This window comes from Stylophora pistillata, chromosome 3 (genome assembly GCF_964205215.1).
Source record: "Stylophora pistillata chromosome 3, jaStyPist1.2, whole genome shotgun sequence".
In the NCBI taxonomy this organism is placed as follows: Eukaryota; Metazoa; Cnidaria; class Anthozoa; order Scleractinia; family Pocilloporidae; genus Stylophora; species Stylophora pistillata.
Window position 1 is genome coordinate 35,898,903 of NC_142521.1, and position 14,562 is coordinate 35,913,464.

General features: G+C 38.9%; 2 protein-coding genes across 11 annotated transcripts in view; both read left to right on the forward strand.

Moving 5' to 3' along the window:
- LOC148735855 (NLR family CARD domain-containing protein 4-like) overlaps positions 1-6,360 on the forward strand; it is a 28,308-nt gene extending 21,948 nt beyond the window's left edge. For all 5 annotated transcript variants that reach the window (XM_088751468.1, XM_088751466.1, XM_088751464.1 and 2 more), the window contains 2 exons: positions 200-3,039; positions 5,885-6,360. In XM_088751468.1, coding sequence (XP_088607594.1) covers positions 200-3,039; positions 5,885-6,160 — 3,116 coding nt within the window. In that variant the 3' untranslated portion in view covers positions 6,161-6,360. The remainder of the gene's footprint in view (positions 1-199; positions 3,040-5,884) is intronic.
- A 1,611-nt stretch (positions 6,361-7,971) lies between these two features.
- The window catches only part of LOC148735857 (uncharacterized), a 10,587-nt gene continuing 3,996 nt past the window's right edge, over positions 7,972-14,562 (forward strand). For 2 of the 6 annotated variants that reach the window (XM_088751469.1, XM_088751475.1), the window contains exons 1-3: positions 7,972-9,094; positions 9,532-9,600; positions 13,776-14,562. The exon at positions 13,776-14,562 is cut by the window's right edge and continues 425 nt beyond it. In XM_088751469.1, the coding sequence (XP_088607595.1) occupies positions 13,849-14,298 (450 nt within the window). In that variant the 5' untranslated portion in view covers positions 7,972-9,094; positions 9,532-9,600; positions 13,776-13,848 and the 3' untranslated portion in view covers positions 14,299-14,562. Of the gene's footprint in view, positions 9,095-9,531; positions 9,601-9,943; positions 12,563-13,775 lie in introns of those variants that run through there. The other 4 variants (XM_088751474.1, XM_088751472.1, XM_088751471.1 and 1 more) reach the window with 4 other exon arrangements.

A 14,562-nucleotide genomic window follows, 5' to 3' on the forward strand; every position in this document is an offset into this window, starting at 1 on the left:
TTAGAATTATATGACTAACGACAATATGATTCATTCTATTTACTCCCGGATTTGAAGAGTAAGTTTTACTGAAGTTACAAATTAGAGTTGATAAAAATGCAGCCTCTAAACTGATGAAAAACTCTAGTCTAGAAATGATCATGTTCTCTTCAATTTGAGAGTTACCAAAAATTTAGGAAGCTGTGTTTTTTGTCTACAGATTCCTCTGCGATGCAATGTTTGGAATGGTGCCAGAACCAGCTGCAAACGTTTTACAGCACCATGTGTCAAGTGAAAATAACACCATGGGACCCAGACAACACGGTACACATTAATGACATATACATACAGTTGACGTTATTACAAGATCACAGAAAACCTGACGGGGCAACGAAAAAAAGGGTGGGAAACATCAGTGAAGTATTTGAAGGTGACGAACATCATCCCATCCGTAGACGAATTCTAGTGTATGGAAGACCTGGAATAGGAAAGTCTACTTTCAGTCAAAAATTAGCTGTAGATTGGGCAGATGGCAAAAAGGAGTACCTCAGAAAGTTTTCTCTTTTACTGTTAATCAAGTTGCGAGACGTTTGTGATATTCCGGACCTCTGTACTATGTTGAAAACCGCTGAACTGTTGTCTGCTGATGACCCGAAGGCAGTCAATAACTTGTATGAATATGTTCGTCAGAACCAGGAGAAAGTGCTGCTTATTTTGGACGGATATGACGAGTACAGCGGTGGAAAGTCATCTCCAGTTCACCAGATTTGGAGAGGCAGTCAGCTGAGAGACTGTTGTGTAATGATCACAACGCGGCCAGTGAAAGAGGATGAGCTTAGAGTGCCAAGTCATGCTCAGTTTGAAATCAACGGGCTCGATAGCAGGGAACAAAAGAAACAGTTTGCAAGAAAGATTCTTGCTGATGAGGAGGACGTTGAAGGGTTACTTGACTACCTGAAGAAGCAGAACCTCGAAGAGATGGCAGAAATACCGCTTTTGTTGTTGATGTTGTGTCTTCTCTGGAAAGAGAAAAAGCATCAGTTACCCACGTCTCGTGCGCACATTTACAGACAATTTATTCAGACTCTCTTGGATCACATGGCTACAAAAGATGCAGACAACGTCGCAACAGGTAAAAGCATAGATGAATATCAAGAGGAACTTTACAAAATAGGAAAACTTGCATATGATGCTCTTTTGGAGGACCGTCTTCATTTTGACTTCAGCAAATGTGCGCATGGTGATCTCTTTGAGAAGCTAATAGATGTCGGTTTTTTCCAAGTTTCCAAACGTTCCGCTTTGAACCGTGAGAAGATCGTTTATTTTCTTCATAAGTCTGTCCAGGAGTTTCTCGCCGCCAGGTTCGTTGTCGAAGAACTGACCGTGAAGAAGAATGGAACTGTCACCTGCCTGTCAGGAATGGATACGTTTGAGAAATCAAGGAAGATGGCTGAAGTGCTAAAATTCGCATGTGAGTTGTCATTAAAAGCTGCCGGGATTCTTTTTGATCATCTACATGACGTTGGAGAGAAAGAAGGTCTCACAAATTACCAGCTCACCAAGACACCTTCTGAAGATGATTTGTCTGACGAACAACGACAGTTTATTGTACTCTGTGTCGATTGTTTGTTTTTGTGTCCAGCCTCAGACAGAACAGCCGTGTATTCTGCATTTCTCTCATGTGTTAACCATGTTGTGATACTCGAGGAAAAAAACAGGTCTACTGCTGCTGTAGAACACTTCTTCAAATCTGTCAGCAGTTTCCCAAACTATTTATTTTTTGTACAGGAGCGGTCGTTTGAACATTTTCCCGATGATGTTCTATCAATAATGTTAGACTTGAACGCGGTTCTTTCAACGTATTCTGGAGAAAGCAAAGATGTACAGAAGTACGCAGATATACTCGGTAGGAACTCTTTCCTCAAAAAATCCGGGGGGAGAAACTTTGTCTATCGAATTGACATACCAAATAAGGTTTTTCATTCTGAATTGTTTCCTGAACTGATATCAGCGCCGGTTTGCTCTTCTCAGCCACCTCTGAATAATTTAGTAAATAACGAAAACAACAACATTGATGTACCTTTGACTGAGAACCACTGTTTGTCACTGGTGAGAAGGGTTGACGTTTGGGTTGACACATTTAAGGAAGCTGTTCTGTTGAAGAACGTGTTGCCTTTAGTAACAGCTCCTCGAGAAATTATAATTAGAATAGGGAAACTATGGAAGGAGGAGGAGGAGGAGGAAACCTTTCAATTGATTGAGAGCGCGATTAACGGAATTAATTTTACTGACAATCTCCACAGTTTAGGAGTTTGGGACATCAATACAGCAGCAAAGTATAAAGCTTTTATCTCTGACTCACTGCAGCATTCTCCAAATTTGCGTGAGCTCTACCTGTCCTTCACGCCTTTACACAGTGGTGGAAGTCATTTGGCTGAGAGTCTTCATCACGTGCCACAGTTGACGAGATTAATGTTGTGGAAAGTACAAATGGGAGAAAAGGAATGTGCGGCACTGGCTGCCTCATTAAAGTACTTAAACAAGTTAGAAATACTGGATATAAGCGACAATGCCCTGGGTCACGGGATTATTGAACTGGCCAAGAACCTGAACAATGTACCCAATCTGACTGAGCTGCACCTGAAGAATACAAATATGGGTGAAGATGAAGCATCAGCACTGGCTGCCTCATTAAAGTACTTAAACAGGTTAAAAGAACTGAATATACGCAACAATGCCCTGGGTCACGGGATTATTGAACTGGCCAAGAGCCTGAACAATGTACCCAATCTGAATCACCTGGACCTGAAGAAAACAAATATGGGTGAAGATGAAGCATCAGCACTGGCCCATGCTCTAAAGTATGTACCAGTGCTAGAATATCTTGTTCTCGCTTCCAATCCACTTGGCCGCGGGGTCAGGGATCTGGTCCAACATCTCAGCAGTGTTCCTAAGCTGGCGATCCTGCGCCTTCAAGGTGTTCAGATGACAAGGACAGAATTTGAAGAGTTGTGTACAGCAGTAAATGAGAGAAACACTAAGGTGAACACCGATTACCATGTAAGTGCCTTTTTGTTGTTTCACTCAGTTGTTATGCATCTAATTTTTGTTTAGATGCTCTTCAGCAGAGCACTTGATAATGTTTCCAATAACTTGCTTTGAACTCAATTAATCAGATTATTTTTCGTGAGAAAGAATACAGTCTTCAGGAACAGTCACTGTTTTCAGAATTTTCTCTTTCTATTTTGCGACGTTAGGAGCCAATGTTGTAGACGGAGACCGTAACAAACCCACTTTAAGTACTTTTATGGCTCATGCGTAGCTTGTTCAAAGATGATTTGAAGAAAACAATTACGAAGATTAAATTTAGGGACTTCCAAATGACTTGATATTTCCTGCTTACACAATAATTAAAAACTTTGGGAGTTCATTCGATTGACCTTTGCTTTGCTTGTGTAGTTACGCCTTACTTGAGAGAGAAAAAAATAGACGAGTTGTGAGAATATTTGTCTGACCAAACTCCTCGGATCAATTTTGAATTTTGAAATTGTTCGGCTTCTGTTATTATTGTGGGATGCTTTTATTTGGGTTTGATTATTTAACGAGAAAGGATTGTTCAACCCATACGTGCTTTGAATTCGATGAAGTTGTTCCCTACATTCTATGCAGGCATTTATTCGCTTTTGCTATCAGGGAGCGTGAACCCCAATAAATATAAATGAGCAAAGAAAAGGGATTTTTTTCCTTTTTTAAAATCCGAATTGGTTTTTGTAAGTGAAAGTCGCGTTGATTCTATTGTCATATCTTCACGTCTGAAAGGTTTGTGCCGATGATAGGAATTAATTCAACAAAAGTTGAAGGCGTAATGATTGTCTTTAACGAAACTGGGACTTAAATGGTTTCCTTATACTTATTTATCAGTTGGATTCTTTTCTTCTTTGGATTATTTGCTCGTGTTGAGTAATTCTGTCAGTTGCTCGTAGAGCCTCCTGGTCTCCTAGGTCTCCATGATAACACTATTTTGTTTTGAAAAATCAAAGACAAACATTGCAAATAATGAATTTGGGTTTTTATTTGAGAACCCCGCTAATAAACAACTAAAAAGCAAAACAAAACATTTTAAAAGGCGCGACACGCGACCATTAGTCAAACTCGGCACTGTGTTATAATTTACTCGCTCTTCAATGGTTTCCTTATTCTTATTCATCAGTTGGATTCTTTTCTCTTTTGGCTACTCTGCTCGTGTTGTGTAACTCTGTCAGAAATCGGGGCCTATCGGTCTCTCTCGCGTCGTATAAGCTCACTTTTGAAGAAAAATTAAAGAACAACATTGTTGATAATGAAGTTGTTAAGCTTGTTATCGTATGTTTGTTTCTGCTTGGTCTCCCGTAAATCCTAAAAAAATAAGTTTTAAACTTCAATTTACCACACAACGTGGAGTTGATTCTGTGTACACTTTACGCTACTTCCCATGTTTCTGTGACATCGCGGAACGTAAACAACTTTTTGATGTGAAACTCTTATTACGATCACTAGAATAAAACATCTGCCTACCTTATTCGCTGCTCGTCTAGCCTTTCCTGTGGAGTGTGGGCGCTTTTTGTTTGCTTCGAGGAATACGGAAATGCTGCATTATCCTTCTTATATAGAAAAAAAAAACAGACAATTAACTTGTGTGGCATGAAATGATAGGCTAGGAGGCGTTAGTTGAGCGGAGCACAAGTGTGAACCTTGAAGTTGTTTTTGATTTGTTTTGTTTTTCTTCATTACTATTTACTAGGTGTCTCGCATTTGATTCAAACATGGAGTTTTGTCAGAATAGTACGGTTTCAGGGAAAGGAAAACTCTATGCTTCTAGTAAAGCTGAGAAAAACATGAAAACGAGAACCCCGGATCATCAAGAAGGAATATCTAGAGTTGTCTAACTTTCAGTCGTGTAACAGTGTATTGAACTCTTAATAGACCTCAACAGCTTGGGAAATATGTAGAATTTATTTCTGCACTCCTTCTCTCTAGAAGCATATATGAGTCAAACTGAAACAGACAAATTACAATCGTTTGTAGGCACTATGCCGTAATGTCCCTGAACTAATTCAAACAGCAAATATGTTTTAATTGTACTTATAATTCTGTATTCCTTTCCCGAAGTAAACCTTGTATTCGTGTTACGATTCTTGCTCTGTTCGTACCTAGGGACTATGAACGAAATAGCGTCCCCTCTGAAGTTTCGAAGCGCGTGTTTTATTTTATAGATATGTGCCCCCAGGGATGTTAGGTAACTAGACAGGGATTAAAATAATTTCGTGCAAAACAAACAGTTTTGCTAGTGGAGAAATGATGTGGAGTAAAACCCGTCGCGTGTAAGCGTGAAAGGTTAAAAAATTATTAAATTTTTTATTTTTCCTCGGGTAAGGAATGATAGCCAATACTTTGTATGCGGATTTATATCAATTTAAGAAGATGTTAGACAGTTTTCTTTCCTTTGAAAAATATATTATTTAATTTAATCATCTGTTTGTCTGTAAAGTATCGCCTTATTTTAATCGCAAGGGACCATTGCTGTTTGTTATTTATATCTACGAACAATTTCCCTGTTGTGAAATGAAGTGTTATTCGCTTGTAGCTATTTGAATTCAAAAGTGAATATTCTCTTCCACTGCTCGCTTTTTGGACAAATATATTTGAATGGGTCAAGTAATTAGCTTGTGTGTGAAAAAGTAAGTTGAGTGTTACATATAGTTAATGAAACAGGTGTTTTTTTGCCACAGCGATGGAAAGGTGATATTCCGATATACGCGGGGGAAAGCAAGGTGTTTTAAAAATTTATCTTGCATGAAAATGCAAGTTAAGTGTTACACATTATTGGTGCTGTGGTTGATATTGTTGCCCTTTATTCTTGTGATAGGAGGAGGAATATACAGGGGAGAGGGACATCCACCGACTTCGTACAAAAGCTGAGCTGAAAAGAAAAGGAATAAGATTCAGAAACGAGCCAGATGATGATGATGAGGATGAGGATGATGAGGATAATGATGACGTTGACGGTAATGAGCAAAAGGAGGAGGATAACGATGATGATGATGATGATGATGATGATGACTATGACAAGAACTATGATGATGATGAACAGGAGGAGGTAGATAATGATGACGACGATGGTGATGATAATCATGTTGAGTGAGCGCTTAAAAAAAGGTTTCTATGGCAACTGATTTGGCGAGTAATGAGTAGAGTAGTATTTTAGAATAACTTGGCTGTTCTTAAGTCGTGTGTCGTGGCAGCGAGTTAACAAATAATTCATCTGAGATCTGCGTGACAAGCAAATCAGAATATAGTGTAAACATTGTTTTTTTGGAGATTGTCAATAAAATAATTTGGTCACTCTTCTGTCTGATTGGCTTTTTAACTGTTCAACTTAACTGTGAGTTTTTTTTTCAGGTCAATCAGAACGCAAAAGGAATCTCTTAGGTCATTAGTTCGAAAAACGGAGCATTGATTCTAGAAAGAAAATCGCGTAGAGTAGTCTGTACTAGACTCTCCCTTTTTAAAGACGGTCTAAATGGGGAGAGCTGAAACATTGGAGAGAGCTATCTCTCCTTCTCAGAATCCATTTTCCTTCTTCCAATATTTCGATCTTCTTCAATAACGGATACCCTGACACAAGCTTTATCGCCAGCTGACAAAAATTATTTTTCTTCACAAGAAAAGCAGACTTTAAGAGAAAAGAGCGGGAGAATTATTTTTTTGGAGCTTAGATCAGTGCACAGGCAGCGTTGTGCAGTCAAGTAGGCTTCTTTTTATTCCTTACGTTGTTGATGCTTGAAACTGAAAATTGTTGCAAAATCGTTCGTGATCAGAAGAGTGAAAGTCGTTACACAGTTTTACAGGCTTAAATGCTTATTTTAGCAAGTAGCAATTTAGCTTGGCTTATTTTGATAAATATTTTCACCAGTGTACTCTTACTTTTGTTGATTTATTAAAAAACATTGCCTTAATTGCCAAAAAAGGTTCAGCTGATATGAGAGTGTTTGACAAAGACAATGGATACGACCTTTATCGTTGTTGCTCGGACCCTAAATCACATTTATTAAAATTATTTGTTGAAATTATTGTACAGGTGAATGCGGCGCGCGCTGAGGAATATTTGTGCCCAGATTTTGAATTCAAGAGACTATTGCTCGACTTGGGTACCCTTAGGGTGTGAGGAAAGACTGGTTAATTTTCGTGGTTTTATATTGCATCATTTTCCTTTAATTTACAGCAGAATCTGACAGTCTGAATTGTGAAATATATACGTCTTTTGCGTTCGACCAACTGACCGACCTTTGTAATGTTCTTTTTGATGTTTGGCTGTTGTTTGTTATTTGCTTTGTGTTTTGCCTTTAAATAACCTTTTGGTATTTCATTCCACTAGCCGCACATCCACCCTTTAATTGTCCTCCGCTGAACTTTTCGATGAGTAGGCATCAAGAGTCACCTTAGCATCCTCTCCTCTTTACTGCCGTGCTTTTAATTCTATCAAATTTTAAGGCGGGGAAACAAACAAAAAAGGCAAATAAGGGAGAGACAATCAAAAGATTGTAAGCAGTCTCTCGGATAGGGACGAATAAATGGAGGTCCCGTCTCCTGCAGGGTTGGGGGTAGGAGACGCTAATTTCCCACACACGAGATTACTGTGTGATGAACGCCCTCCCCTGGGGTGGGGTGGTTGGTTTATTGGGCCCACAGTAACTGGCGCAAGCTGTTTACGGTGTCCTTGCCGGTTGGCGAAGCTAATAAATAAAATAAAACCTCTCGACCTTTGTCCCCCTTTTTTTTTCGCTCGTGCGCCTTTAAAGAATATCCCAAACATTTATTACATCCCGTGTACACAGAGTCTACAATAGCCTGTTAGGTTTCGGGCTAAATTTCTCCAGAAGGGAATTTCGTTTGCGCGTACTAGTTAAAATTAGAAGAAACCACTAAGGCCTTTTTTCAAATTGGTATTATGGACAACACACAGTTTTCAGATACTATGAAATATATGAAGTTCATATATTTTGAACTGCGGTATTACATACGTATGATGCACGATCCTCGCAGTAGATAGCGCTATTTAAGCAATAGCGAAAATCAGACCTGAAAAAAACCAGGCCTGTACGGGATTCGAACCACTGACCTCTGCGATACTAGTGCAGCGTTCTACCAATAGAGCTAACAAGCCAACTGGGAGCAGGCCGTTAAGTTGATTCGTAATAAGCCCGTGAAAGTGATAAATCAGATACAATGAAATATATGAAGTTCTCAGTTTATCTACGGATTCAAGAACATGTCCATTGACATAAAACGGATTATATAACATTAAGGTGGTTAATTCTTCGCAAATTACGTTAATCTAGACACGAATATTATGCAACTACTAAAAATCGAACCAATGTACTTGATAAGAAACAACTTTAGAGGCCTTACATGACGCTACACTTTGATAGGGTGCTAGAGAACCCGCCCGAGACGGGTGTCATTTGCAGCGCTCTGTCAAAGAATCCCGGCTTTTCAATTTGCTGTTGTCGGCTCTGATTGAGTAGCAGCTGTTGTCTGAAGCTCTCCACGGTCTTCTTTGATTTCTGCGTTTGTGCAAGTCGTTTGTTGAGGGTTTGGTGCTCTCGCATGAAATTTTGTCTTTGTTTTTCAACTTACACCATTCTCGCCTTTACCATGTTCTCCATCTGTTTTCGTTGGACTGCTGCTTCAGCTTCTATCTGTTCACGGAGTCTCTTTAATAATCCTTAATAATCTCCCACTGATGACACAGGAAAGACAGTCGGGGTGTTTAGTGAAACACAGAGCACCTTTTATATCTCACTCCCCTCCTGATTAGGACCTCGTTACATGATAATTACTTACTCATTGCATTTATTCAGTCTCTAATCTCATTTTCTTCATACCTCAGGTCTGTTTGCAGCAGCCCATGACATGAAAATGGAGTGGCTCGTTGTCAAAGGAGTCTGTGATTTTGCTCGTGGCCGTGGATCTACAAACAATTCATGGAAGACTTTTGCCTGTGTTATGGCGGCTTCTGTGATATCCAACATGTTGAGTAACTCCCTTGTGTTTGGAGACTGGCCTCACTACGGAGGTGCGTGTTTTTGTCTTTGTTTATGTATGTAACAACTTTGGCTGTGTCTTTCAAACAATGTTACAATATAATTTTATTTTCACTTTTAGGAGAAAGCTACTTAGAGTTAATGATAAGGTTACAATTATTGATAATGGGTTGAATCTTTGAAAGCGGTTTAGAGTTACCTTTTAGTTACAGCTGCTATGAAGTTTCAATATAGTTTGCTTAATATTAATTAATTTTCTACTTTTTGCTTTGTTTTATTTTGACCTAAGTTTAATTGTTTGGGTCATGAACGAGGTAGTCACACTTCATGGGCTATCAGAGATTGTTGAATCAAACTCACTGGCAATATATTACTCTCTTTTAATCACATGTAATGAGTTAAAAAAGAAATTATTTTATAGGATCCTTTTTTTCTATCTTTCCTTGCTAAAGTAACTTTTTGTCTTCAGATTTTCTTCGAAGCGAGATGGACCCAACAGAGGAGGAACGTTCAGCGGCCAAACGCATTAAGATTGAAGGTAATTTCTTGTTGTATGGACACAATTTTGCCAAAAAAAGTAGAATAACTTTTTGCGAAAAAACTACCTTGCATTGGTTAATCAGTGAGAATTCACGGTTCTTGGAAGAGGCTTTTAATGTTGTTGTTTTCAAAGAAAGAAGAAAAACATGGGCACATTTTATTTTGTTTAGTTTTTTTTTCTTTGCCAAAAGTTTCTGCGGCGGACTTTTTGAAATGGTGTCAGAATTAGCTGAGAGAATATTACAACACCATGTGTCAGGTGAAAATAACACCATGGGACCCAGAAAACACGGTACACATTAATGACATTTACATACAGTTAACACTTTGCAAGACCACAGAAAACATGATGGAATTACGAAAGAAACGTTGGAAGATTGCAGTGAAGTATTTGGAAGTGACGAACATCATCCCATCCGTAGACGAATTCTAGTGTATGGAAGACCTGGAATAGGAAAGTCTACTTTCACTTAAAAACTGGCTCTTCATTGGGCAGATGGCAAAAAGGAGATCCTCAGAAAGTTTGTTCTTGTACTGTTAATCAAGTTGCGAGACGTTTGTGATATTCCGGACCTCTGTACCATGTTGAAAACCGCTGAACTGTTGTCTGCTGAGGATCCGATGTCAGTCGATGTCAGTCAATAACTTGTCTAACTTGTATGAATGTGTCTGTCAGAACCAGGATTGGAGAGGCAGTCAGCTAAGAGACTGTTGTGTAATGATCACAACGCGACCAGAGAAGGAAGATGAGCTTAGAGTGTCAAGTCATGCTCAGTTTGAAATCAACAGGCTCATAGCTGGGAACAAAAGGAACAGTTTGCAAGAAAGATTCTATTGACGTAATTGATTCTATTCTATTGACGAGGAGGACGTTAAAGGTCGGGTTACTTAACTGCCTCTGGGAGCAGGACCTCGAAGCGATGACAAAAATACCGCTTTTGTTGTTAATGTTGTGTCTTCTCTGGAAAGAGAAAAAGTATCAGTTACCAACATCTCGTGCGTACATTTACGTAGGTTTTATTCAAACTCTCTTGGATCACATGGCTGCAAAAAATTCAGACAATGTCACAGCAGATAAAAGCATGGATGAATATCAAGAGGAACTTTCCAAAATAGGAAAACATACGGTGGCCCATAGGAGACATGACACATTTTTTTTTTTATCGCGCGATAAATGACAGATCGCGCGATAAATTGAGATCATCGCGCAATAAATGATAATCTATCGCGCGATCAATGGAAATTATCGCGCGATAATTGATAAATTATTGCGCGATAATTTGTTATTTATCGTGCGATAATTTCCATTTATCGCGCGATGATTACCATTTAACGCGCGATAAAAAAAATGTGGCATGTCCCTTATGGGCCACCGTAAAAACATGCATCTAACGCGCTTTTGGAAGATCGCCTTTATTTTAATACGAAGTTACGAAGCTACGAAGTAATGAGGAAACTTGCTCCAAACAAGGCTTCTGGATGTGATGGGATCCCTCCACTAGCAGTTAAAGAATCGATGGATGTTTTATGCTTCCCTCTTAGTACACTGATTAATCATGTTCTAACTTCAACTAAGATACCACAACAGTGGGAACTTGGCGAAGTCACACCAATTCTCAGAAAAGACTGCAGCCTATTAAAAACTAACTATCGGCCGATAACGATTCTGCCAGCTTTATCGAAGGTTTTCGAAAAAATTGTTCATTGCCGAATAAGCCCGTATTTTGAAGAAATTTATCACAAATATGTGTTTGCTTATAGGAAATATCACGGCTGCGACTCAGCACTTCTTAGTCTAACCGAACAAAGGAAGAAAGGAATTGCTAACAACAAATTGATTGGTCTGGTCCTTATGGACTTGTCCAAGGCCTTTGACACCTTACCTCATGAACTGATTGTTTTAAAATTAAAAGAATATGGAGCAGATGAAGCAACAACCACCCTGATAAAAAGATAATTTATCAAATCGATTCCAAAGAGTGAGACTAGGGGATGCACTTTCCAATTGGCAACCTATTTGCAATGGTATACCACAGGGATCCATCCTCGGCCGTTTACTATTCAAGATCTTCATGAACGATCTTTCATATGTCATCGAGAAGTGCACTCTGTCCACTTACGCGGATGACACTCATATCTTTTACGCCGACAATAAACTCTCCAAAATTGAAGAAACAATCAACAACGATCTTATTAGTGCTGATATATGGTTCGCGCCTAATGGTATGAAGAGGAACAGTTCAAAATACCAGGCAATGGTGTTGGGAAAACACAAAGGAACTGATGAACCAGTGTTTCAGTGTGAGGAGTCACCACTTCCCATATCCAACACAATGGAACTTCTTGGCGTGACAATCGATGATAAATTGAGGAACTTATGAGGAACTTTGTAAGCGTATCGGTCTCTCAAGTCTTCGTGAACAGCGATTAGCGAAAATTTTGTCCACTGTCTTTAAGGTATTAACCAGTGATGCAGGACCAAAAAGCTTACGTGATCTTATAACAGTTAGGTGCTCCACTTATAATCTTAGGGGCACCACAATACTGGACCTCCCAAAAGTAAAATCAACAACCTTCGGGTTAAGATCATGGAGATGTGCTGCATCGAAACTATGGAACGCTTTACCGGACGAGTCTCGAAAGATACAAACATTTACTAGTTTTAAAAGTTACTTAAAAACATCAGATCTCACGGAATCTAGCGCGGTGAGGATCTATCTTTAATTATATTTCCTGTTTTTAATGGTTACATCTTACATTTTATATATTCAACTCGGTGACGACATTATTAAATTCCTATATTTTAATATTAGCTAGCTCTTAACTCTTAATTTATTTCAATTTGTATACCTTCACAAGGCTTTATAATTTCCTTTCCTCTTTTTATTTCGTGGCGTACCTGTAAACTAGCTTTTAGCTAAGCGTTCTGACCACGTTAAATAAATTGATTGATTAATTGATTGATTGATTAATTGATTGATTTTAACTTCAGCAAATTTAGAAATGTTGATCTGTTCGAGAAGCTAATACATATCGGTTTTTTCCAAGTTTCCAAACTTTCCGCTTTGAACCGTGAGAAGATCGTTTATATTCTTTATAAGTCCGTCCATGAGTTTCTCGCCGCCCGGTTCATCGTTCAAGAACTGACGGTTAAGAAGAATGGAACTGTAACCTGCCTGTCAGGAATGGATACGTTTGAAAAATTAAGGAAGATGGCTGAAGTTCTAAAATTCGTTTCTGAGTTGTCATCAGAAGCTGCCGGGATTGTTTTTCATCATCTAAAGTATCTCGGAGAGAAAGAAGGTCTCACAAATTACAAGTTCACCAAGACGCCTTCTCGCTATGATTTGTCTGATGAACAACACGCATTTATTCTATTCTGTGTCGATTGTTTAATTGTTTTGGTGTCCAGCCTCAGACAGACCAGCCGTGCATTCTGCATTTCTTTCATGTGTTCACCATGTTGTAATACTTGGGAAGGGACACTCTTCTGCTTCTGTCGCAGAAAACTTCTTAAAATTCATCAGAAGTTTTCCAAACTATTTATTTTTTAAAAATTATTTAGCTGCTAATGATAACTTTCTCTCCATAGCTTTTTTGAACTTGATCGTTTCAACTTCCTCTGGAGAAAGTAAATATGTAGAAAAGTACGCCGATTTACTCCATGCAAACTTTTTCCTCAAAAACTGCGAGGGGAGAAACTTTCTCTGTCTAATTGACATAACAGATGATGTTTTTCATTCTAAATTGCCTCCTGAACTGCTTCCTGAACTGATATCACCGCCGGTTTGCTCTTCTCAGCCACCTGTGGATAATTTGGTAAATAATGAAAACAACAACATTGCACTGTCTTTGACTGAGAACCATTGTTTGTCACTAGTGAGAGGGGTTGACATTTGTGTTTACACAGTTGAGGATGTTGTTCTGTTGAAGAAACGTGTTGCCTTTATTAACAGCTCGTCGAAAAATTAGAATAAGAGAGAGGAGGAAAGCTGCCTTTGAAGGTCAATGGATTGAGAACGCGATTTACGGAATTAATTTTACTGACAATCTCCACAGTTTAGAAGATAATGAAATCAATATAATAACAAAATGTGCTGCTTTGATTGCCGAGTCACTGTATCATTCTCCAAATTTGCGTAAGTTCAACTTGTCCTTCAACCCTTTACACAGTGGTGTGAGTCATTTCGCTGAGAATCTTCATCACGTGCCACAGTTGACTTTCTTAAATTTGTGGAATGTACAAATGAGGGAAAAGGAATGTGCGGCACTGGCTGCCTCATTAAAGTACTCAAACAAGTTACAAACACTGACTTTAGGATACAATGCACTGGGTCATGGGATTATTGAACTGGACAAGAACCTGAACAATGTACCCAATCTGATTGAGCTGTGGCTGTCGAATACAAATATGGGTGAAGATGAAGCATCAGCACTCGCCCGTGCACTACAGGATGTACCAGAGCTTGGGTATTTTGCTCTAGGGTCCAATCCACTTGGCCGTGGGGTCAGGGATCTGGTCCAAAATCTCAGCAGTGTTCCTAAGCTGGAGTACCTTTCCCTGAAAGGTGTTCAAATGACAAAGACAGAAGATAAAGAGTTGTGTACAGCAGTAAATGAAAGAGACGCGAGATTGTACACCGATTACCATGTGTCTTTTTCTTGTTTTACTCAATTGTATCTAATTTTTATTTAGATGCCCTTCAGCACAGTTTCCAGTAAGTTGTTTGAGAGGCAGCTTGTCAGACAAGTCTGCATGGGAAAGAATCATTTCATAAGGAACAGTCACTGTTTTGAAATTTTCTATTTCTATTTTGTGCCATCAGGAGCCATTATTGTGAATGGAAACTTTAACCAGCCCATGTTTAGTACTTTTATGGCTCATGTGTTGCTTCTTTGAAGATAATTTGTAACAAAAAAATGAAGTGGATTGAATTAAGACAGAAACAAGTTTACCTTT